This window comes from Eurypyga helias, unplaced genomic scaffold (assembly GCF_000690775.1).
Source record: "Eurypyga helias isolate BGI_N326 unplaced genomic scaffold, ASM69077v1 scaffold10580, whole genome shotgun sequence".
In the NCBI taxonomy this organism is placed as follows: Eukaryota; Metazoa; Chordata; class Aves; order Eurypygiformes; family Eurypygidae; genus Eurypyga; species Eurypyga helias.
The window spans coordinates 52,752-78,350 of record NW_010227752.1 but is presented as its reverse complement, the minus strand read 5'-3'; the positions used below and the strand labels follow the sequence as shown (position 1 = coordinate 78,350).

The 25,599-nt window shown below is 42.3% G+C and overlaps 1 protein-coding gene across 1 annotated transcript in view; it reads left to right on the top strand.

Annotated features, from left to right (window-relative positions):
- The first annotated feature begins 574 nt into the window (after positions 1-574).
- Positions 575-25,599, top strand: part of LOC104513925 (short transient receptor potential channel 5) — a 65,124-nt gene continuing 40,099 nt past the window's right edge. Inside the window, exons 1-2 of the mRNA XM_010157437.1 lie at positions 575-952; positions 17,269-17,790. Coding sequence (XP_010155739.1) covers positions 575-952; positions 17,269-17,790 — 900 coding nt within the window. The remainder of the gene's footprint in view (positions 953-17,268; positions 17,791-25,599) is intronic.

The following is a 25,599-nucleotide window of genomic DNA, read 5'->3' as shown; positions in this document are numbered from 1 at the left end:
AGGGAAAGATAAAAACCTATTTTAAGAGATGGAAGCAAACAAGAAGCAGCAAGAACAATCAAAATAATTTTTTATTGCTGTAAATAGGAGGGTGTAAATCAGCAGCTCCCATCACTGATGGTTCAGAGATATTGAGGACCTGGCTCAGCAGTGAAAAAGGAGGGAAGTAAAAAAAAAAAAACCCACTGAGCGGAAAGGATGAGAAATCCACCTATTTGTACATGCGATAGATTATCCATAAAGAACAAGATCATGCTTCTGAACAGATAAAAGAAATCAATGGCATTATGTTTAAACCAGATTTAAAAATATACTGAGTGTCTGTCATTCTGCATACCTCTTTAAGCAGTACTGTAACCTTTCTTTTTCCAGGTAGCCTTTTAATGTAGGGTTGCTCAGGGGTGTTACACTCACTGTGTTGAGAATAAAACAGCTTAAAAAAGGGATCGGAAGCTTTCACCGTGATGAACCTTTGGTAATTTGTCCTCTTTGAGGAACAGATAGGGGTAGCTCATCTGTCTGTCTCTTACACATGCTGCTTCTTCCCCCACAGGTTGCCCGGTCACTATGAACAATGGCCCAGCTATACTACAAAAAGGTAAACTACTCACCGTACAGAGATCGGATCCCGTTGCAGATCGTGCGAGCGGAGGCAGAGCTCTCGGCGGAAGAGAAGGCCTACCTCAGCGCTGTGGAGAAGGGGGACTATGCCAGTGTGAAACATGCCTTGCAAGAGGCAGAGATCTACTACAACATCAACATTAATTGTATGGATCCTCTTGGTCGCAGTGCCCTTTTAATAGCCATAGAGAATGAAAATCTGGAGATCATGGAGTTGCTTCTGAGCCACAGTGTGTATGTGGGAGATGCTCTGCTGTATGCAATACGGAAAGAAGTGGTGGGAGCTGTGGAGCTGCTGCTGAATTACAGGAAGCCGAGTGGTGAAAAACAGGTTAGTGGAGTGTTCGAGATCAGTTTTAAGCTATTACCCTGCATTAGGGAAGTGATGGTGCACAGAGACGTGCTGTGCAGAGTATAAAACCTTTTTTTTCCTTTTCTTTAAGTGTCCAGAGTAGACGATGATAACTTCCCAGTCTGAGCAAACATGTTCTGCCTCACTTAAATACTCAACATTTTCCATTTCACTCAGTGTTCTTTTCAGTCTTACAGTGTTTGTGAACATACTGATTTATAGGTTGATTTATAGACACTCACTTTGTAAAGGAATTTGGGGCTGTCTGAAATTATATTACAATCCATAAATATGAACTATGGCCATGCTGTTGTACTGATATAAAGTTGAATTGCTTTTCATAAGTAAATCCTGAAAACACACAAGCTTATAAATAACAGTAAGCAAGCAAGCAGTCTGCTAGGTTTCAGTACTTAGCCTTAGTATCATAGAATCATAGAGTGGTTTGGGTTGGAAGGGACCTTAAAGATCATCTAGTTCCAACCCCCCTGCCATGGGCAGGGACAAGTTCTGCTAGACCAGGTTGCTCAAAGCCTCATCTAGCCTGGCCTTGAAGACATCCAGGGATACAGGATGTACAGGCATATAGTCTTGGTCTCCATCTCCAGAGAGCTCTAGTTCAGAAATGCTGAGGCAGTACATAACATTACAGCATGAGCTAAGCTGCTGCATATCTGAGTAATGAACAGCCATGGCTTGCAGGAAGGATCCTTAGCTATAAAGCCATCAGAAAGTTGCGTAAGGACCTGTGTGAAAAACCACAAAGTCTGAGTCCTGTCACTTCAAGTGTCACACTTTCCCTAACCTTTTTTTTTTCATTTTTTTTTGCCTCTACTTTTCCAAGTACTGCTGCCAATAACTGATAGTTCACATACATTACTGACCTCTGACAATTTTTGCATGGTCACTAATTAGAAAGAAACATTCAAAACTTGGATAGTCCTTATGCATCAGGCCTCATTTTGAAGTCTACTTGAACACATCCCTCTGTGTGTCAATGAAGAAAATTATTAATACCAGTCAGTCATCAAAAGAAAACGTTTCCAATGGATAGGCGCTTTAGTACGTCATTTTTCTGTAGTAGTTTTATGTAGCCAAAAGCAAACACTAAGGATCAACTCTGACAACATTCAGGAGTGCTCAGCTTAAAGCTTAGAAATGGCAGCATTCCGAGTGCTGTAGCAATGTGATCTAGTGTGTGGTTGAAGAATCTCTTCCATCAGGCCTAAAAATTGAAATGTTAATACTAGGTTTTAGTCTGACAAAATGTAAGTAGCAAAATACAGACCATACATGGAGAATGCACCATTATTTTTCTTGGCCTCCTTGAAAGTTTGACCATCCTATAGGAAACAGGACAGAAAGTAGAGTAGAAGAAAAGGGGTTTTTTTGGTATCATGAAGAACTGACGGTAATTATTGCAGGTTTAACAACAAGTTTCTCCCAAAATGTCATGGAAAGCAAGTGGTGGGATTCATGTTCATGTGGATTTCTGTAAGATCTATAGAATTCCAAAACTTGAGTCCACTCAAATTCACAGCCTTGCTGGCTTAACTGGACAGAGACAGGTCATAAAATCATAGAATTGTTAAGGTTAGACCAGACCTTTAAGATCAAGTCTAACTATTAGCCTAACACTGCCAAGTCTACCATGGTCCATGAAAAAAGGTTGATTTATTGCAGCAGAAATGCAGCTCCAACGTCTCTAGTTCAGTGATACATTTCATACTAGGTCTGTGTCATATTTCTTTATCTCTGTGCCAGCATGCAGCTATCCTTCTGTCGCTAGGTTTGTATCTGCTGCAAAGTTTACAACTTCAAGGAGAACGTGTATGTGGGAGAAGAGATGCAGTGCCAGTTTCAGCTTTATTTACAAGGTTTGTTACAAGACCAGATTTCATCAGTACATTTTAGACTAGTGCTGTCTTAATGCAAGACCCTAGGTAGAAGCTGGGCTTAACTGCCCTGGCTGTGGTTCAGGCTTTTCAGTAGACTGCAGGAAGTGTTTGCTGGTAGAGGACTGCAGGACTGGACTCCCATTTCAGCAGTTTCACTGATCGTTCATGCAGTGATGGTAATTGACATTTATTTCATGTTTAGTGATATAACATTAAATGGAAAGAAGTGCTTATTTAGGCAAAGTTGGGACAAAGTTCAAAGCTAGTCAAATCACAAAGCTAATATGGGAGGGGTTTCTGAACACAAGTTCCTCATGCTAATTCCACAGCAGTATCGATATACATTCATTAATTATCTTTGCTGGACCTTTTCTCGGCAAGTCCTTTGGGAACCCCATACCTAACTGAAAAAGCACCTGATAAATCAGATCAGCACAACTTTGTCCTAATCAGCTACTTATATGTTCCAAACATCTAGAAAAGCTCCTTTTTTGGTTGAGTGGTAACATAAATTCATACTTCATGGAATGGTTTCTGTCTGGCAGAGAAATCTGTAAGGTAGTGTCACAGCACTTCTTATATATGAAGTTTACAGTCTATTCATTAAATGTACACAAGGTTCAGTTTGCCTGAACAAACCCATGTGAAGGCAGCTCCTTGACTCGTGTGTAGCAGCCTGTTTCCAATTAGAGGCTGTCTGTCTTCGCTGCACTCCGGGCGGGGGTGCAGAAGCAGCATCTCTTGGCTGCTCTCTCTTCAATGTTCAATACGTCGCCTTCATTCATCCGAGTCTGGAATCCGTGAAAACCTCTCAGTTCCCATTTTCCTGCTGTCTGCCTCTGAGAGGTTATTATTTGACTCCATACCAAAGTCTTGTTTCTCTAACTGCCAGGCAGAAAAGCTGTTCCTATTTGCATCTGTTCGGACAGCTCAGTTAATTGTTGTCTTGGCATCTCAAAAACAGCTGAGTAGCATCGCGCAGCATCATCCATTTTACGGGCATGTATCTTCGCTCATTCCCACCACCTTATCACCGTACCACAATCCTGACCAAAAACATTACAGGTTGCGTTACGCCAGCCTCGTGTGGGGTCGCAGTGACTATGTCTAGTATCTAGTTAGCAAAACATACACCCAAAACAAGGTAGAAAACCCCTCACAGACTTGGCCTGCAAAGCAGTTTTGCTCACCAGCTAGAGAGTCTGAAAGGTGATGTGTCCTGGGCGCTCCATACCTGTCTCTTTAGAGCTGCCTGAGGGGAAGAGCTCTGCTTTTCCCCAATATGGTGACCTTTCCAGGGAGCAGAAGTGAAAAAAAAACTTTCAAATATAAGAAGTGACCTTTGTTGTGGTCCTTATGTAAGAAAATCAGGGTCTCATTCCTGATGTAAGGGACAAGGAGAGCTGGATGAAGAGGCTGGGCAGCAGAGATGCTTGTGTCCTGTTACTAAGTGAACACTGGCAGTCATGACTCTACAAACCTTTGCTAGACTGCTGTTTGAGTGCCATTTACTGAAAATACCATGGCAATGGCAGGGGTAAGTCATAGCCAGTAACTATAACAACACGCTTCTCCCGCACTGCAGCCATGCGTGTGAGGGGTGTCTCGGGAGAGGAAGAAATTACGCTGTTTACATGTGGAGCACACAAGAGCCAGGAGCATGAACCACCTCTCTCTGAAGGCTGCTGCAAAGCACATGATAGATGAGTGTGCTGAACAGTGATGTGTTCGAGTAGATGTATTTCCTTTTAGGTTTACCTCCGAGCAAGGTTCACGGGCTATTTTAAGAACTTAACATTGCTCCTCAAATCTGTTCTGCCCAGGCCAGATAACTTACAGCCAGTTTTGTGTACTGCTCTGTGAGGCTCTTGATAAACTTGGGGAGAAGACTGCACCACTCACAGCTAGGATAAATCTATAGCTAATAAAGTTACAGCTGTTGTGAAAGATACTGTCACTTACAGATTTGGGATTCAGTGAGAGAGTCATCACAGTTCTAAGCATCTTACTTTTGCTACCATGAGGAGACCATACAGGTGTGTGGAGGTTCCTCACTCTCAGCAAAGAGTAAAGCCCAGGCTTTGAAGGATCCATTCTGTTCTTCACATCAGACCAAACCCCTCCTCAAATATGCCACACCACACACTCTCACATTTTTGTTACTGTCAGTGCGCAAGTGTGGTGCCGAGTGTGATGGAAGGTGCCTGTGTGCAGAGCATGTGGAGCCATGGCATGGGTAGGAGCTTTCCTGACCTCAGTGGGACATGGTTGGGACCTGGCACGGCACTAAGAGCTGAATTCTCAGGGAATTAAAGAAAAATTCAATTATCTACTCAAAATAGATTAAGTAACAAAAGAGCTTTTCTAGTTCTGTGATTTTTACAAGTTCACTTGTTATTTCCAAACGTTACGTAATTTACTCCAATTAATCATCCAAGATTTTTTTTTTTTTAAACCACCTTTTGCTTTGACCAGTCACTTTGTATTGCTGATGGGTCACTTACCTCACAGGATAGTTTGTTTTTTCCCCAGGGAGATGACAGACATTTGGAAAGAAAGCAGTTTATTCATGAATATTAAGAGGAATAACAAAACAAACTAATATTCATGGAACCTGGAGGGTATGCAAGTGTTGCTTTTCCTGCAGAGATTTGTAGTCAGTGAATATGTATTCTCCAGGAAATAAGTGAGTTTAATCTGATGCTTTGATAGTTATTGTTTGCTTTTCAGGACAGTGAAGAGGCTGATACTGTACTGCACAGTGGCAGAAGAGTAGTATACGTGTACTGCAGGCTGCTTGGCATGGCAATCCATATTCAGGTCTTCCACATGATGAGTGTCGTGTTATTTAAATAAGATGACAAAGCAGTGAATAATCATCAGAAAGAGTGGGGCTAGGTTAGAAATAGTAAAATCAGCACACACAGGTGTAGTACTGACTTTGGTCCGGGTTTATTGAGTCAGGTGGCTCATCTCTTTTGGGGTAGGAATGTTAAACTGCGAAGTGGTATGTGCACAGGACAGGTCCAATACATACATGGCAAACCAAGATTTCTTATGTTATTCTGTAGGTACACATCAAAAAGATCTGTCTGGGGTCCTGTGGGGTTGGAATTAACAGGGAACTTGAAATTGCTGCTTTAATTTTTTTTGATTCACTACTACCATAGGAGCAAAGAAATGTGTATATGAAGCTGGTTGAACAAATTCTCTTTTCCAGTAAAATCTTCTATCTCCCAATCCATTCAGTCTTTGAGTTTTGGGTTGGTTTTTTTCCCCCTAAAAGTTGTATGAGAAATTTTCTTTGCTATACAAACATAAATTCAATGGGTTGTGTTTTCAGCCAGGCTGGAATCCGCACCTAAACTGCACCAGCAAAGAGCAAGAAATATAGGTCTGAAAATTCCCATCTTCCTACATATTTGATTCACTTTCAATTTATCTTTAGTAATAGTTGTATTTCCAGACATTTTGAAGCCTGCTGAAATCAGTACAGATTTTCCCTTTAACTCCAGATGAGGTCTTCAGGGGCGTTTTCTTAATAGCCTCTTGTGAGCTCTGTGAAGTGGTTCTGGTTCTCGGATAACCATGTATCACAGCACACAGGGCAGTGCTCACCGTTAGCCCAGATCTCGCACTGTTTTTTGCCTTGCTACAGTGGCTGTGTTTGCAGCACGCCAGACATGGTCTTTGCTGACTGCTGAGCCCTCCTTCTGTTATTTAAAAAGCTGTAATCAGTCATCTGAGTTACTACACGTTCATGGTGTAGCCATAAGCACCTTTACGGGTAGCTGTTTTCTTCACAACAAGCAGAGCTGACATCAAATGTTTACATAAGGATGATACTAGCATCTCTCTGCTATCTGCCAAAATTAGCAATTTGCTCATGGCAGATGGCTCCAAATTAATCTGGTTCACAGATGGGACTACAAATGCAATTCCTCAATAATGAGAATAAAAAGAAAAGGGATCTCAGTATTTATGACTGTGATTCAGTTTGTTTCAACGGTCCAAAGGCCTTCTGAATCAACAAGATCTCAACAGATACCTATCCATGTGTCTTCCAAAAGAAGGAGCTTTACAGAAATAAACCCCCGAAGAACATACTTGTGAAGAGGAAACTATAGAGAATAAAAGGCAAGTGTGCAGTCTTAGTTGCTAATCTTCAGATACCTGCTGGTGGAAGGTTGCTGCACTTGATAGTATTAACGAACTGAAAATTTCACCTCAAAAATCCCCTTTCAGATGAGCTGATGAGTGAAAATCTGCCTTAATCTTTGTGTAAATATCATAGATCAACAGCCTAAAGTCGATATTTTGTGGACCAGAAATTTTATGTTGCATTAAACCATTTTGTTCTTGCCCAAGTCAAGTAATTTTCTTGATAAAATGAGGTTTAGCTTAATTTCCCTACTCACACTGGGTTCTTTGTCCCTAATGCAGAGGCCAGTGTGAAGTCTAGCTCTTACCACCAACAGCCCTTTAGTTCTGCAGAATTGCTGCTACTTATTACATGCACAAGCTCATTGCAAGCATTGTCAGGCCTGTGCCGTACTGACAGGACTTTTTAAGTCAAAAGGAGCAGATTAGTTGGCAGATATGACCGTGCATGATTCTGCAGGCAATTAGAAGAAGGGTTTCAGAAGCAGCTGGTATTCCTCATGCCCTGGCTGAAGTGGTTACTGTCGATGAGGCAAAGCGCACAGAGGAACCCTGCGCCAGTACATCATTGTATCCCAGTTGTATGTGTGTTCTTCCTTGAGTTTAAGAAGTTCAGCTGATTCAGGCAGGTGTTGCTGAAACCTGGCATTTATGTTAAGAAGTCTGTAGGCATGACCTGTTCTCTTTGTGTTCTTGCTGTTGAGCACTGTAAAAGAGAGGGTAACAGGCTGATTGGTATGACTCAGTACAGATCCTGTGCCCTTTGGTATGACTCAAACCACCCATTTCCATGTTAATATGAGAGGTCCAAAGTGAAAAGGGAAGGCTGAACCTGGTTAGATACACTCTGAGCAAGGGCAGGTTCTGAAGAACAGCAGCAGTTGAGAAAAACTGGCCACAAGTTCTCAGTATGAAAATATTTGAGAGGCACAATAAGGAAGAAAGATTGTGTCTGAAAACAGAAAACTAGCTGTTACTGCTCCAAAGCCTAATGGCTCTGCTAGCATCCAAGCTTTTCATTATTTTTATTGATGCAGTAATAATTCACAGCTATAGTTAACGTGCCTTTGACATTGGCGGCTGCCTTCAAAATGAATTCCATCTAATTAAACTAAGCAACAGAGAAATCAAAGACCACTTCAGTTAATGATTACATTGAACTGGGAATTTCTTTCCTCCCTCCCCACTGCCTTCCTCCCCAAATAATCTTAAATCTCTGAGAAGCAGGTGTGAAACAAAACAAAGAACTGGGGTGATATATCACATAGACCTAATGAGCAGCATCGGGACTTGGGCTTGAAGGCTGCACTGCCAGCTACCAAACACCTGACAGTGGCAAATAAGTCCCTGGCTCCTTCTCCTGGGCCGACATAAAGTCTGTTACTAGTTCTGAGGGGAGCTGGTGGGGTCAGGCCAAGAACTGCATCACAGCATGCACAAATATGTCGTGCTTGTAATTTAACATATAGACAGGTGGAGAAGTTGGGAATGTGCTGTTATACGACGTGTTTCCCAGGGAATTATCTTTATTAATTTGTGGGAGGGATCTTAGCACTTGCCTTCATCCTGTGCACTGTACGGTGTGTTTTCAGTCAGGAGTGATAGGCGCATGGGATTCAGCTGGGCGGATTGCCTGTAACAAACTATTTTCAGGGAAAAAAATACTGTTTGTGTGCCTACACAAGTAAACTTTTTAGATCTGTTGATTAGGGTGTTGAGATTAAAAAACCACGTGTTTCATTACCTACCCAGCATCCATGAATGTGCCTCTTAAGCCCCAGTTACAGCATTAGATACTCCCTTACACCAGCCCTCTGACGTCACACGTTGTTGTTTCTGGTCTCTATGACTTCTGAAAGGGGCTTTTGTCATGGCTCTTTAGATTTACCAGTATGAACAGGCAGGAGAGTCCACGAGGCACAATAGTTGCAACATGTTTTCCAGGGGAATCTTCTTTGTATGGGGAAATGGAACAGAACAAATTACAGGCTCCTCTGAAACAAAGCTCTGGGCTCTTTTATAAAGAACTGCGGGATGGTTTAATAGGAGTCCCCTGGTCCTTATCTGGCTGTTGAATAGAGCTGCACTGGGGTTTGCAAAGAAGAATGGCACCTTTATGGCTTGTTGATCCCTGTGATGAGCAATCTTTTGGAGGCAGCAAGAAGAGGGAGCACAATCAAAAAGGCATTGACTGAGAACAATATTCTCCCTGCTCGTTTCGAATTGTTACGGCAAGGGAACGCTGCTATCCGAGGTCTGTGCTCTGTCATTGCCTTGGGAGAATGTGTTGGAAAACCGCTCAAGCCTGCAAGAGGCTCAGGGTCACGTGCACCGTTGGTACTTAATTCATGGCAGTGAGAGAGGGCTTGTGTGCTCCACTTGAATACTCTTCAGGCAGACGGATGATGAGTTAGAGGCAGTCTCTGAAGCATGAGGAGCATATCATTAGCTAAATGTTTTGAACCACCTAGCATTGGAAATAACAAAGGAAGTCATTGCCTACCTGGTAATAAAGGAAAATCACAGCCACGCAGATTTTATTCTCATGTGAGACCCTGTCATCTGTCTAGAATGTCATTTCTTTGCTATCACAAACTCTGGGGTCTTTTCAGAAGCCACAGTGTCATCTTGTTTAGTATAATAACAATGCCAAGAACACAGCTTAAAGAGTCAAAATGGGGAGAAACAGCCTCCTGCTTTTTGAGCATCAAGATGCGTTTTGTGCAACATCAGACCGCACTGGGCTGGCACCAGATGCAGTCACTCGCTTCTCTCTGTGATGTTGGCTTATGATCGAATCTGGTTCTTTTCTTGTTTGTTTTTTTTTAAAGGAATGTGATTGAATAGGAACACGACACATCCCCACCTCTCCCAGGCAGAAAACCCTCCCTTTTCAAGCCTTGTTAGCAATGTATTACCTCACCTAAACTTAATGAAACATCTCTCATCCGCACGCAGTAATAAGTTACTGGAAATAGGGACATTTTATGTACAAAGATGACATAAAAGGCTATAGATAGCATGATTATTAGCCTATATTAGCACAGCTTGTCCTTGTTACCTCTAAATCAGAATAGAAAATACAGAGATCAAATAAAATGAATTAAAAAGCTGGACAACGCTTCCATCCCAGAATAAATGCTGGAAAATATTAGAAAAAGAGTAGCCCTAATAAGACAAGGATTACCTCAAAGACGGAGCCTGCAAATTTCCAGCTAACCATGGACTGTCTTTTTTTCAGCATGTTTGGGTCAGGGAAAAGCTTATCTGTAAAATGAAAAAATATCTAAGGTGCAGCAACATTCCAAGGCCTTTAGTGTAGTTAAGGAATTTACAGGACTGGATTAATACTTTAACAAAATTAATTTCCAAACTTAAAAGCAACATTAAAGGTTATTAGGGTTAAGTCTTTATTTTTACCCAAAATAGATGCTTCTGTCACAGCGTAACCCTTAAAAATGAACAAACAGCATTTTATGTTTCCAAATGTGGAAAAACCCCAACTTCAGGCATATACAAACTAGTCTGCCTGTCCAAACTTCAGGACACAACTCAGTTTACTTTCGTGTCAGGAACACTCGACTTAGACCTGAGTTAGCATTGAAGGGTCTCAGGAAACACCTAGCAAGCAGCCAGGGAATCTGCATTTTGGCAAGGCTTTGGTAGATCCACAACATGCTGTGAACCAGGTTCTGATGTCACTTGTGCCACTATTTCTCTTCCTTAATGTCTGGATTTGTAGCGGTCACAAACTTCTGTCCCTTGTTTGTTTTAATTGGGCAAGTGTCATAATCCAGCTAGCCCCAGGCTACGTAAATCTATGATAAAACCAAGATTAATTTGATAGTTGGTCATATCATAGAGATAACGTGACATAACGTGTAAGTTGTTACTACAACGAACTTCTCAACCATTCCTACACAGATGAGAAGTCATTGCCAGGAGAGGGTGCAGTTGCTCATGGCACAACATGGTCTTATTTCTCCAAACCAGGGTAGGCACTCAGTAGCTCCTCTTCCTGCTGGTTTCAGTAGCTCTTAGCTGAGGCAAGACAAGAATTGAGGGCAAAGCAGACCTCAAGATTCTGCTTCTTTTAACAAGAGGTTCAAACACAAGCTAACTCTTTAATAGCGTCCCTCTGTGACTTGGAGAATGAACTCCACGCTGCATCTTCCTTTGTTTCATCTGATGTCTCATTTTATTTCCTCCACCTGCATCAGAAGGGGAGAGTGGCTTACAGGAGGGAGTGCTCTGTCTGCAATAAGTTGCCATCAGTCATTTAAATGCTATTTGCAAAATCCTTTCCTTCTGAAGGCTTCTTTCTAGATTCCTCTTTTTTAATCCCCAACAAAAGAGCAGTTATTATGTAGCATCAGCCACAAACGGTGACCTCTCTTGACAGTCTTTCTGGCTGTGCTGCATTCCCTGAACACATGGCTGAGCACAAGCTCTGATGCAGTTCTGCCACTGTCAAATGCACTAGGTTTCAGTTTAGTTCTGAAAGCTAATCCCTTGGGTCTACATCCGTTTTTAAACACATGAATAAGGAGCTAAATTAAAACTTAAAGAACATATTTTGCTTTTGTTTATTGGTTGCAGAGAAAAAAGTTTGGTTATACAAGTATGACAATCTAATTTTTCACATTTCTTCAGTAGTAATACATTATGTCGTTTAGTTCTGAAAGCTAATCCCTTGGGTCTACATCCGTTTTTAAACACATGAATAAGGAGCTAAATTAAAACTTAAAGAACATATTTTGCTTTTGTTTATTGGTTGCAGAGAAAAAAGTTTGGTTATACAAGTATGACAATCTAATTTCATTTCTTCAGTAGTAATGCATTATGTCATGCTATTTTTTTATTCAGGTACCTATTTCAGTGTTAATATACACTGTAGTAACCTTGTATCAGAATTGGCTTGCTACAAGGCACTAAAAGATACTAATTTTCTCTGTTTTGCAGTATCAGACTGAGGGGCAGAGACTTTATTTGACTTTACAGGCATGTAAGTCTCTGCGCAGATTTTGGACCAGAAGGAGCCTTTTCTTCAGCTGAATATTCTGGGACAGCTGTATTGAAATCACTGGAATACTTTGATAGAACAGCAGAGCTTGCCCAGAAGTACATCTATGACCATGTGTGCTTTATGCCAGAGTTACAAACCGGTTCATAATCAGTACAAAACCCCTTAAAGTACTTTGTTTTTTTGTTATCAGTTTGTGTTGATCATTATATTTCATTAAGCAATTTACATCATTTCATTCAGTGAATTGCTCTTTAGAGAAAAACCAACCTTCCTATTAATACAGGTACTGTCATCACTCTGATACAAGATGTCTCTCAAGGCATCTCTCATTAAGATACTCTGTTATTGAAAGTAGCAGCACTGCATCACCTAAAAAGAATGCTTAAATTTATAGAAGCTTGTAACTTTTTTCCAGACCCCCACATAAGGAAACAAATGCCCATGGGGTTCTGTCAGGGAAAGAATTTGTTTATAGGTTTAGGCAAGGAGCAGGTTTGTATCAATCCAGTCACAATGTGTATTTTTTTCAAAACCCTGTTGCTGGTAACATGGCTGATCTGCAGTCTAGCAGCACTGACTTTGTCTCTCATTCTCTATTTATAGAGCTGCAGCTAGAAGTACCACAGGACTGTGATTCTGAACAAAATCACAGTCACAGCTAAAGCTCCTTTGACCACTGAGCCTTGTGCTAAATTGATGTAGTACAAAATCTTCTTTTTAGAATGACAGGAATTGGCTGGGCCTGTTACTGTGGTTGTGGATGGCAGATGCATTTCCCCATAGGGCTGCATGCAGAAAACCAAACGATAATGTTGCCCAAACTTCCATTTCTGTGTTACATTTGAAGTTTTCCAGTGAGGTTGCACAAGTTTGTTTGTTTAGTAAAACATTGTTTTTGCAATTGGAAAATCTTTTGTAGCATAGATTTGTATCAAAAAGTTACACAAGCTAAAAATAATGCAGATTAATATAGTTACAGTTTGTTGTGGCCGTACTTACAATTTATTACGCTGGTCCAGGTGAGGTGCTGGTTTATGGAATGGAGGTGGCTTGAAATGTGGCAATTCCACCTCTATCAGCTCAAAGTATTGTTAGTTATTTTCATGCAGAAGTGGCCCGACAGCAAAAAATACTGGGCAGGAGGCATGTTTAGGCTGTCTCTGACCTAAGAGGCCTACAATTAGAGATTATCAGAACTGAGAAAGGAAAGGATTTTGTGGTTAGACTTTGCTTTACTTTCTAGATGTTCTCTTTTCAGTTCAGGTCTGAAGCATGAGGGGTTATCTGGGGAGACTGCAGCCATGAGCACCAGTGAAGGTGAACACTGAGGAGAGACCTGAACGTAGAGACTAGTGTCTGGTAGGATCACCAGACCATAATCAGGGGGAGTGTCAATATAGAGGAGCAGAAAAGCCTAAGATGCAGAGGTAGAAACAGAAAACCACCCCCAAATAGTCACTAGACAGAGCCAGGCTCTTTCCTCAGAGATTTTGCGCTTGATTGGCAGGTTCCTGTGCCGCAGAACAGCTCTTTGTCACCTAGTTGTCCTTTTCTAAATGCATAGATAACAGGTGCTTGCTTTGAAATCTTCTCGTGTTTAAACCTTCCATGGTCTGTAAAAGGCAAAAGATGCATTCATATTAATCTTTTTGTTTGGTTGAGGAGCGTGCTTCTGAGGTGTATGGCCATAACCTCCCCGCGTACTGCTCTTTGGTTCACATGGCTGAGCAGTCTCGGAGCGCTTGAGCTGGATAGCTTTGACACAGCACTAAACCAGAGGACGTGCTCCAGGGACACTCATATACTAGGCCAGGTTAAGTCCAAAGTAAAACTCCTAAAAGACCTACAACAAGGCCGTCGGGTCTTCAGTGCCAGTTTTATTCATTTGCTCTGTACTCCTGCTTCTCTTACAGTGTGCTGGTTACTGACATGAGCAGAGATACCTGCTCTTCTGTCCAGAATTTCTTTCCAGCAGTGCACCATTTACTGGAAAACTTGTTTATTCATTCAGAGGAGAGCTTAGCTAGACTGAACAGTGTTTTTATGAGAGTTAATCCTCCATTTTCTTCTCTAATGAATTAAGATTGTTTCTCCCCCCCTGTCCCCCTATTTATATAAAGAAGAATTTTCACTCTCTGCAATATCGTTCAGAGAAGTGGTGGTACAGTGGTAAGCAGCCTGCCTTTATGAGGATTAAGTCTAGAAAGATGGCAACAAGCATTCAGTCTCTTGTTGTTAATGGTAGTGTTAATTTTTCCATGAACGTTACCAGGATGAAATAGGAACGAGGCGCATGCTCCTACGCAAGTAGTGACTGTAAGGTTCTGAAGGACTCCGCTTAACAGCTTGTGTCAGGTGATGGGGTTAATGGAAAAGAATTTGTTATTCGGGTCATTTAATGAAAATAACCTTGGAAGAGCTTAGCAGAGCCCTTGGGGTAAAATAATTTATTCCTCTTCTGCTTCCATCACTGTAAGTTAACCCAAAACATAGAAGAAGCTGATCTAAACGTGAACTCAACCTGTCAGGGTTGAACGGGAGGAACATCAGCAATTACAATGCTGTGTTGTAATCTCTGCTGCCCTTCCAGTGATAATATGTACAATACAGCTTTCAGAGGAAGGGCTTGCTTTGCATGGCCCCATCGTTAAAACAAGGTAGCTTGTTTAAGGTGCAGGTTATCAAAACACTCTGCAAGAAGACAACAAAAATACTCACCACAAGACACAGGATTTTTAGCCAGTGCATTGTCTTTGGATCAGCCAGGCGTAGAAAGGAGAAAGGCCACAGCAGCCGTTTGCCCTGTTCCTGTTCTGTGTTTTGGTCATTTGTTTTGCAGCTCAGCTACAACCAGAAATAAGCTCCAGCTCCTGCAATTTGAGGCCTTACACTGATGTGCTCCCACGCCCCAGGGAGCCTCTATGTCTCTGCACCATCATTTCCCCTCCTATCCCTTAATTAAAAGTGCTGCGAGCAGCCCAGGAAAGCGTGCCTTCCTCACAGCCGCTGCTGCGTCCTAACACAGCAGTGCTCCACTGGGGGTGAGGGCTTGCAATGTAAGCCAGAAAAAAGGATGGGGGAGCACTTGATAGATACCCCAGATTTGATCCCAAACCTCGGGACAACCGTTTAGAGAGCCCTAGATCCAGATATAGGAAGCCTCAGGAGTAGACAGGAGCAGACAAGATTAGCGCTATCCCCACCTGTAACATTACTACCCTGCCTGCAAGTGCCCGTTTCATATTCTGAGCAACAGGAATACCTCATCTGTGTGAAGCTGAAAATCTTTTTCACAGCCCTGGGTACAGTAATTTCCATGTAGAAAAACAAGATTAAACTTGACAGTAATAGGAGTGATAGAGAGGGAAAGTGTTCTTTCTCCCTGTGAGGCAAAGGCTCTGAATAAAGAAGCCAATGACTGACTGGAAAAGGAGGGGAGGAAAGATAAATGCAGTTGTTCAAGCATCTGGGTTTAAAAAAAATGCTTCTAAGAGAGAGAAAAAAAGAAAAAAAAAGCACCTTTCTCTTGACATTGAACAAACTGCCTAAATGAGCTAAGCAAAGGAAAAGGAAAAAAGTCGAAGACCTTACAAAGAGAGTTGCTTTCAGGTGTTTGTTACTAGATATCTTAGAGCACATTTATCCAACCTGGCTGAGAGACACCAAGCCCTCTATGACCCACAGCAAATCCATTCTCTCTTCTTCCCCATGAGTTGGATTTATAGGCTCCTTCCCGCTGCCTCTGTAGGGACCAGCCTGGTTAGCACAGCCTCTTTGCACCTCTGTATCTGTAGGCTGCCAGAGATTTAACTCCTCATGTGCCACATCAGGGTAGCAGACTTGTATTTATCCCCCAAAATAACCTCTAGCCACCCAGTGAGCCCTGCTCCGGTAAATGACCCAGCGTCTCGGTGTGCTGCCAGCCTTCGGGAGTGTTGTGTGTGGTGAACAGGCTCTGTCCTGCTCTCGGCTGGCTTATGGGGAGGTTTATCAATCGACTGCAGCCCAGGAGTCTTTAGCTCTTTAGTGCTATAGAGGCACTTAACTCCCAGGGAACTCCGATTCTGTGGTTAGCGGTATGCTGCCTCACAACCAGGCAGGTATACCCTGCAGAAGGATTTCTAACTGGATACTTCATGCTACTTTATCGCTGCTTTACTCTGGGATTTTTACAGACTTGAGTAATGTTTCCTCTCATTAGGACTCTCTGACAATAGTTTCTCTGAAACGCCTTTGACATTTGGAAGGGGAAGCAGGCCTACTGTTCACCAAACCCAGCAATCACCCCTCGAGCAGCAGGATGCCCACTGCCAGGGCAGGAGTGGTGGGCACACGAAGTACGGTATGCTTGAGTAATGATTAACACACAACAAAGAGAGCTGCCTGTGCTGCAAATGGAAACACACTGCGTGCTTGGGATGTAAGAGCATTTTGGTCTAATTTTGCGCTCCGCATATAGTAATAAGACACAACAGGGTGTGCATTAAGCTCATCTTTTGAGAAGTGCAACAGTAGCTGAATAATGCATACCCTGGAGTGTCTTATTTGTAGTGGACTATGGCTCATTAATTTTACTTTTACATTTTTTCAAACCCATTATAAAAAACTCAGATCTATTCTGAGGGCAGTTATGTAATCTATCCTTCTACTGAAAAGTATTTTCAAATAAAAACAGTAAGGAAAAGGTGAGGAAGAGCTTTGCTCAACTGCAGACCAGTGTTTGGCTTGTGTAGGGCCTGCTATGAGCGGGTTCTTGGCCTGCTAATACACAGTTATAATGCAAATAATGGTAGTTATGGAAATCTATTCAGTGTTCACTCTTTTCTAGGCTTTCTTTTTCTGTAATTACCTGGGCCTTTTGTCTTCCTTTTTTCCTACAGAAGTCAGCCTTTTGGTATATAAACCAATACCCATTTCAGAACAGGTTCACATATAAAGCATTCAGGTGGGGTTGTGACTGACTTTTACACCGAACTGGGAACTGAATGATCACAGGTTCCTGCTCGGGAGGCAGGCAGGCATGATTTGGGGGAAGATGGTTTTGCCAGAATAGCAGTGTGAGTGTGTACATGGATACAATAGGATTTAAAGAACAGAGGGTGTTATAAAAACTCTGTTTTGTTATGACATCACTTCAAAAGTGTGAAGGAGCCACATCTTATTTCTGCTGTTCCATGTGAAATCTGACTATGGTTTATCCCTTTATGTAGGTTCCAACCTTGATGATGGACACCCAGTTTTCAGAATTCACTCCAGATATCACCCCAATAATGCTGGCGGCTCACACCAACAACTATGAAATCATCAAACTGCTTGTCCAAAGACGGGTAACAATTCCACGCCCACACCAGATCAGATGCAACTGTGTGGAGTGTGTCTCCAGTTCGGAGGTGGACAGCCTGAGGCATTCCAGGTCAAGGCTGAACATCTACAAAGCCTTAGCCAGCCCATCGCTGATTGCCTTATCAAGCGAGGACCCCATCTTGACGGCCTTCCGACTGGGCTGGGAGCTGAAGGAGCTCAGCAAAGTGGAAAATGAGTTCAAGGCTGAATATGAAGAGCTTTCACAGCAGTGCAAGCGTTTTGCTAAGGACCTTTTGGATCAAGCACGGAGTTCCCGAGAACTGGAGATCATTCTCAATCACAGAGATGATCAAAGTGAAGAGCTGGATCCCCAAAAATGTCACGATTTGGCAAAGCTAAAGGTAGCAATAAAGTATCACCAGAAAGAGGTAAGAGTCATCTAAATGTGAAGGTGTGTGAAGGCTTCGTGTATTGGGCAAAATGATCCATTTCTCTAGTCTGCCTGGGTTTGTTCAGGGTTGCTTGCTGTGTCCCATCAGGAGTGAGTTTGGATTGAGTGCAGAACCATGTGCAGATGGGTTAGTCACAAACCAGGAGGTTCAGTGACACCTTGGTGACAGTGTGAATCTGATGGCAGTTGAGGGCAAGAGGACTGGGACTTGCAGTGGCTTCTATGGCACCGCCACTTTCTCTTTCAAAGATACTTGGATCCCATTTCATTGTAACCCCTCCCCCTGCAAGGAACAGCTTTCGGAGATTTCCAGGTTTGGTAGCTCCAAAAGCTTTTCCCAGCAGCGGCTTTTACACAGGAACCAAAAACTAGAAAGGGTTGCCTGGCTCATGAAGGTCTTGACTGCAGGAAATACTATCATATATAATTCACTTCCTTCAGCCACCAAACACTTCCCAGCCCCCATTCTACACTGACTCATGAAATGACAGCAGCAAAAGAGAGCGGGAGAGATCAAGAGCACTCTCACTGTCCCAGGTCTCTGTGTTACTAGGAATTTTGTTAGGTGAAAAAGCTCATATGATGCTAGGAAGTGGATCGTGTCATGCAAATACTTCTTCACACCTGAGACACCTCAGGTTGATTCTTGCTCCTTGATTCATCTGTGTTTCAGAAACTGAGAAGCAATTCCCAGAAATTCAAACTCCTGCTCATAGTACCAGAAAGGAAAGACATACTTCAGCTAAAGGGCACAGAGTCTTTCAGTAGCCTTGCAAATCCAGAGATTTACAAGTTGGTTCGATAGAGGCCATGAACCCAAGGAGAATGCTGACAACAGTTTCATTAGTTGGCTCTGCATTTTCTTTCTCTTTCCAAACCTGGACAGAATTTAGTAGATGATATATTACTGTTGGCTAGGGATATTCCAGGGTATCTGAAGGAGGAATTCAGCTTGCTTTGCCTGTTACGTTCTTCTGTGTCCGGGGGGTGAAGGAGTGGCAGGGAAGCCTACCACATTACTCTTTTCACTGTCTTCCCCACATTTGAGGCTTTGTTTTATTGACCCAGATGAGGACAGCCTGATACGATACATTCCACCTCCCTTAATGGCTGCTCGCGTCAGCCGAGGTAAAATAGTCCAAGATGTGAAAGATGCAGATTTTCCTTTCTTCCCTTACACCTCTGGAGTACCAGCCCCTTGATGCAACAAGCTGGAGCCGAAGCCTTGAGCTTTCTGGGATCTAGCACATGGTCACTTACTGCTCTTCCTGGGCTGCTCCAGCGAAGTGTCAGTCCCACTGCCCCTCATGTCAGGTTGTGGTTTTTACTCTAGCTGACAGGGTTAGGTAACACCATAAGTGCTTTAGGGACACGAGCAAGTAGTGAAGAATTAGTCTGGAGAAGGGTACTACAGTATATGAAATCCAGTGTTCCTTCAATCTAGGAAGGGCCAGAAACGCTACTTCTGTGTTTTTACTGGCCTGATAGCTACTGGCACTGGCACCACTGGCACTGCTGTGTGTCCATCACTGCTGATCGCCGTGCCTTCTCACGGTTCAGGCTCACTCTTGACATCCTGGCATAAATCTGTGGCTACCCCTTAGCTTGTGTTCACACTACGAAACTGCAAGCCTGAAGGAGTTCGCTGTATTTGAAATGTAGTGCTGAACAGTTCTGAAGCTCTTTTATTTTAAAGTAAAAAAAAAGAAATTAATCCTTGCTTGCTTGCTTGACAGTTTTTAGCTCTTGTTCTAGGCATATTTGTCTGAATTCCAAGCATATGGACAAATTCCATGTTTTCTGACATATCCATGACAGTTCCAGCATATAAATGGTAGCAAATACACTCCATGTTACCAGCTAAAATCAGCACTGTTTCCAGGTAGAATACTGGTGAGCAGGGACAGGATGAATGAGTTTGGGAAACCAGCACTACTGAATCCCCTCATCCTACCTGGTTATTCACAAAAACCTGATGTGTCCTGCAGGATGGGGTTTGTATGCAACGCAGTATTGCAGTGGTTTTCTTGTCGTGATAATTAGTCCAGTATAAAACACCAAGGAAGATACAAATGTCGTTGCCAGCTTCTGAAAAAAAATGAGTAGGAACATTTGCCAGGGAGACACTAGACTCCTAGACTCGCCTTTTAATCACGATTGAAGAGTATCAGACTGAGGGAATTTTTGTGGGGGACAGGAAGGAAAATAGAAACAAGTTTGGTTTTGTGAAAGACAGTTCTGCAGAGAGAAGCAGCAGACTTTTCAAGTAGGTCTTCTTGTTCTGCTGAAGCTTTTTATGTCTTAACTTTATATGGGATTGGATTGGAGGGAGAAGCTTTTTATATTTGAACATTGAGAAAGCTATAGGTAAAATCTCTAGTAGCCTAAGACAAAAATCCAGAGTGAACCTCAGTTTTTTCTGGGACTGTGAATTGCAACCGCAGCTGTTAGTTCTTTATATTCAGCATAAAGAAAGTATAATCTCATGTTGACTTTGGACTAAGTGCTGGAAAAATTTCCTTCAGCTTTTGTGGTTTTGAGTAAAAGAGACCTCAGAATTGCCCCCAAAATATGAAATTATTCCTTATCAGCTTAGTCTGGCAGGTAGTTCAGGGTTCTTACTGAAGAAGTTGTTGAGAGGGAGTTGGTAGAGAGATCAGTGCCTTGGGTTGGAGGGGCAGTACTCTGTGCTTTGGGTAGGGAGTAGATTTTAAAGTTACTTTTTCTTTGTGCCGGCATAAGTGATCTGGGAATTCAGTACTTTTCACCAGACACATTATTCAGTGTTCTTCTCTCCAAGGCATTTCAGATAAACTCACTGTGCCTTGGTTTTGCCTTCCATTGTACTTCCACACTGAAGAATAGATCCTGGTTTTTTCCAGGTAACAATATTCAGTTTTCTAGTGCACGTTGATGATCTCTGGCAGTGAATATACAGGACTCAAAAAAAATCCTTTTGGGAAAAGCCAGACATCTATGGGCAGTTCTTGCTCCAAACTGGGCCCTTGGGGGAAAGCTTTTTAAAGCTAGTTAGGCTGCTAAATGTACAGGTAAGGAGGCAATACATTTTTAAACAGAGCATAGTCTGGTTAAGTGCCTAAATCCTGTTGGAGATCAGACACTAATCTTGCTGAGGCATTTTGAAATTCCACTGTGGAATTAGCTGCATCTTTTGGCACCTCCATACTGGAGAAAAGTCTGATCTTGTACGTTAAGTTTTAGCAAACAGTTAGCAGTCAGCCCAGCCACGGACACAAATCCCTGTTCCCTGCACTCAGTCGTAAACATGCTCATAGTAAACACAACTTCATCTTTTGATCTGGCCTAGTGCCTCAGTCTTCACATTGAGCAGATGAGGGCTGGATTAGGGAGGGGAACCCCTTCAGTTCGGTTCTACCTCCAGAGAAATGCTGGCCTCATCACAAAGGCTCCACATCAGCCTTTTTTTTCCCCAGGGAAAACCCACTGCCAGTGTGTTTCTGCCTCACGACACAGATACGGGTTTTATCTTTACAAGGGTAGAAAAAATCTCCCGTTCTTTTAGTTTTCAACAAAAAAGCCTGGGAGGTACAAGTTTTGATTTCTCCCAAACATTACATGTGTTAAGTATTTTATAGACTGACAAACCTGTCGCTCATGAGGAAGAAGACTTTTTTTCCTTTGGAGGAGGGCCAAAACAATGGAGAAGAAATATCTTGCTTTTCGTGTTTGTTTTTAGTAAGACCATATATCCTAGAAGGTAAATTACTGTTTACACAGACGGAAGAATTTCAGTTATTCAGGAAAGATTAAAATGTTACCCTCAGGTAGCTTTGTAGAGTATTTTATGGTAATAAATGTTAAAACTATGCTGTTTAATGTTCACAAGCTCCCTCTCCATCTCAAGTGTAGAATGGTTGTGTCCTCAGTTTCAAATTAGAAAAGGGCCTATACCATTTTTTTAGAAGATAGGAAGGATTTAATAGTTGTGATTGCTGTTTGCTTGGCAGTCACAAAGCACTAAAAAAAACCAAGGACAGCTCTAGTACACTGCGAAACGTGATGAGTTAGATCCAGCATAGACACATCAGTTTTCTCAGTCTACTTTTGATAGAAATTATTTCTGTAGGATCATGGGAATTCATGGTCTAAGAGACAAGCAGGCTGTCCATAAATGCTCTGTAGTACATGGCATTTGTCTTCCTATTATTACTTTTCAAATTCTTTTATTCATGACTAATTTTGGAAGGAGAAAGTTGATGAAGACTTAATAAGAAAAGGCACAGCTCAGATGTTGGGGATCAATCTTCACTATGCTGTTCTGTCACCAAATTAGCTCTGCATTTGTTAATTTGTTTGCATTTCTAAGAAAAGATGGGGAAAAGTCATCTCTTAGAACCTTGCCAGTCACATAAAGCACAGTTTTATGTACAGTGTACCATCACTGTGTTGGAGAATCAGAGCATAGACTGAATGCAAATATAATTTTTGTGTCCTTTAAGTTTTTTTTACATTGGCAAAATAATGTAACGCAACCGTAGTGTAGCAGGGAATCAGGTCTAAAAGGGCAGATTTCTCCTTGTATATGACATTCTGCTAAGCCACAGGAATAGCAATATACATTCAGCCTATTCCTGCATGCCTGCTTGCCGTCTGTCGTGGTTTACCCCAGCCAGCAACTCAGCCCCACACAGCCTCTCGCTAATTTCCCCCCGCAGGGACCAGGGAGAGAATCAGAAGGGTAAAAGTGAGAAAAGTCCTGGGCTGAGATGAAGACAGTTTAATAGGTAAGGCAAAAGCCACGCACACAAGGAAAGCAAAACAAGGCTCACCCCTTGCTCACCCCTTCCCCTCAGCAGGCAGGTGTTCAGCCATCCCCAGGAAAGCAGGGCTTCATCACGTGTAACGGTGACTTGGGAAGACAAGCACCATCACTCCGAACATCCACCCCTTATTCCTCCTTCCCCAGCTTGACATGCTGAGCATGATGCCATACGGTTGGGATATCCCTTTGGTCAGTTGTGGTCAGCTGTCCTGGCTATGTTACCTCTCGACTTCTTGTGGGGGGATGTGAGGAGCAGAAAAGGCCTTGACTCTGTGTCAGCACTGCTCAGCAGTAACGAAAACATCCCTGGGCTATCAGCACTGTTTCCAAACCACAGCCCCGTACCAGCTACTCTATCTCACCCAAACCCCGTTTCACACCATCACAGGGCATTCACATCTTCAAGATGAAGCAAAACATCACAGTAGTGGGTTTTTAGTGCTTTGCAGTTTTTTGCTACTGGTAGTTCCCGATGTGCAGGTTTAGTTTATATGTCTGTAAGAAACACCACACTGCAAGGTGCTCAGAAAAGATGGATTTTACCTATGACTGCACTGCTTAGTGCTTTGGCTGGATTAGATCAAAGGAGCGCATGAAATTCCGTCTCAGAAACCGTAACCACAGTCTCTCTTACTGGCTGGACTCTAAATCAATGACAGGAAAGGAGAGAAGTAGAATTGTTTACTTTTCTAATTTAAAAACAGTGCTCTCTGCTGTTTTCTCTTCAGGATGAGGCTTCAAAAGTTTTAGTTGTTTTTTTTTCCAAGACATTTACATAGGCGAGTACCTCCTGAGATACCATACCGGAGCGAATGAATAATCATTCCTGCCTTGCCACATATTTTTCAGCTGTGTCTTGACTCTTGTCAACTGTGTGGCTGCAGTTAGAAGCACAGCGTCATTCTCCAGGGAGTATGCCTAAACCTGGAGAATTTCTGAGGGCACTTCAGTTAGTGTATGAAAAGAGCCTTTAAAAATATCAGAGATGCATGAAAAATGAAGCGCGAGATCTGTGAAAATCAAAGCTCATCCGCACCTTGTTTACTGGTTTTGAAAGCCATTCAGGTCTCTCAGTGGAGAGACACAGATCTCTGTGCTTGCAGCAGTGCTAAGTTAGTCTCACGTGGGTTTGTCTGTTTTCTTGCCACACTGCCTGGAGATACAATGATTCATTGCTGAGTATTTGTATTGTGCTCTTTAAAGGCATAATAAAAAGCTGGCTTTTCGGTGAGCCTCCACACCTCGGAAGATTAATAAACAGGGTTTTGCTTTCATGTTTCTAGAATGAAATCATACCGTGTCATGCCAAGATCTTTATTAGGGCTAGATGGGGGAAGCAGGGCCATTCCTTGTGGAAGCTTTCTCCTTTTCTTGTGAGCTGGGACATCCATATCCCTTACAGTATTAGATGGTGAGGATGGTGCAGTTATGCTACTTCCAGGTCTGTCCTACACCACAAACCTGATTTAAGTTTAAGGGTTTCTAAAGTGCTGAGTGTTGAAATGTCACTTTTCATTTTCCAGCAGCATGCATTCATTCATTCATTCATTCTTCTGGGCAGCAAAGTTGCCATCTGATGTGTGAACCGTGGCCTGTGTGACATGAAGCTGTTTTTTCTCGGGCTCAATCCCAGCAGGCAGATGACCACATTACAAAATCTCCCATGCACGTGGTACCAGCTGAGCTGTTACTAACCAGTCTCAGCAGCTGGACTTTGAGGTGGGGAGTCCTATCTGCATTTGCACCTTTCTGATCACTGCTGGGGCAGCATGGTGAGTGGTGCATATCTTGGAGCCCATACTCCATGGGTTTGTGCAGGTGGGGGATCTGTTTGTTCAGTTTTGGAAGTTAGCATGGAAATGTAACCTGTATGGCTGCGCTGTGTTTTAAAAATTAGGACAAGTGGCATTTAAATGCAATGTCTCTGCAAACTTGAAAGAAGAAGAAAAGAAGAAATGTATTTAGAGAATTGATGGTTCATCAGTTTGACAAAGTGGACTTGAATATTTATTTGAGGAAACAGTATTATTTAGTATATTATTCACGTAACACCAAAATGTTCCAACTTGATGAAGGTTAGCCACATATTGCAGCTGTCACAGCACAGAACGGCAGAAGACTTATCTTTTGACAGCAGAATCATCTCTGACTAATCTTGCCATGCACAAATTTGAAAAAAACAACTTCAGACCAGTATGTCAGTCAAGGACAAGGACTCTGCTTGTGTTAGTGTAATGTGTAGCAGGCAGTAAATGGTTCATTCTTTAAGTCATTTTTGGGGCCTTGTGCCTGACTTAAATGATCTCTTGAACAAAGACAGGAAATATGTTGAAAGCTAAAGAGATTGCCACTGTTCTAAGAACATTTAGGAATGATTTAGTGAGTTTGTCAGTTCCCTTAACTTCATGTATCCCATCAGACTTCTTGCCAACAAGAGAAGGGGCTTGAGAAGCCAAAGTTAAAGTACAGGACATGACTGATTGGCTTTCTATAGACAACTGAAACTGGAAAGGAGAAGTGATGCTTTGTATATTGTATAAGCCAAGTGTTCAGTTGTACCACGTCTGAAGGTCTAGAGTGCCTTTCAGAATCAGCTTTACGTCAGTAGGGAAGAGTGTACTGTGATATTTTATACATCACTTTGAATGATACCCTGAAATAATAAACTGGGGGAAAAAAAAGCTATGGATTCTCCCTTTTGAATATAGAGTTGGTCATCATTATTTATTTGTTTTCTGTAGCTTTCAGCTTTATTTCTGTCACTTAGTGCAGAGTCCTACGGAACTCTAGAGAAAAGAAAAAGAATGGAGATTCCATTCCCCTACACCTCTTATGGATACATCAGATCCATCGTCATCCAGACGAGCCATTTAGGTGTCTCGTGACTGAGGACACAGCTACTTCATAGTTTTTCAAGAAAATTGAGAGGGAGAGATGGGTTAATAATAACCCCCCCAAACTGAGATCTTGTGCAGAACGGCA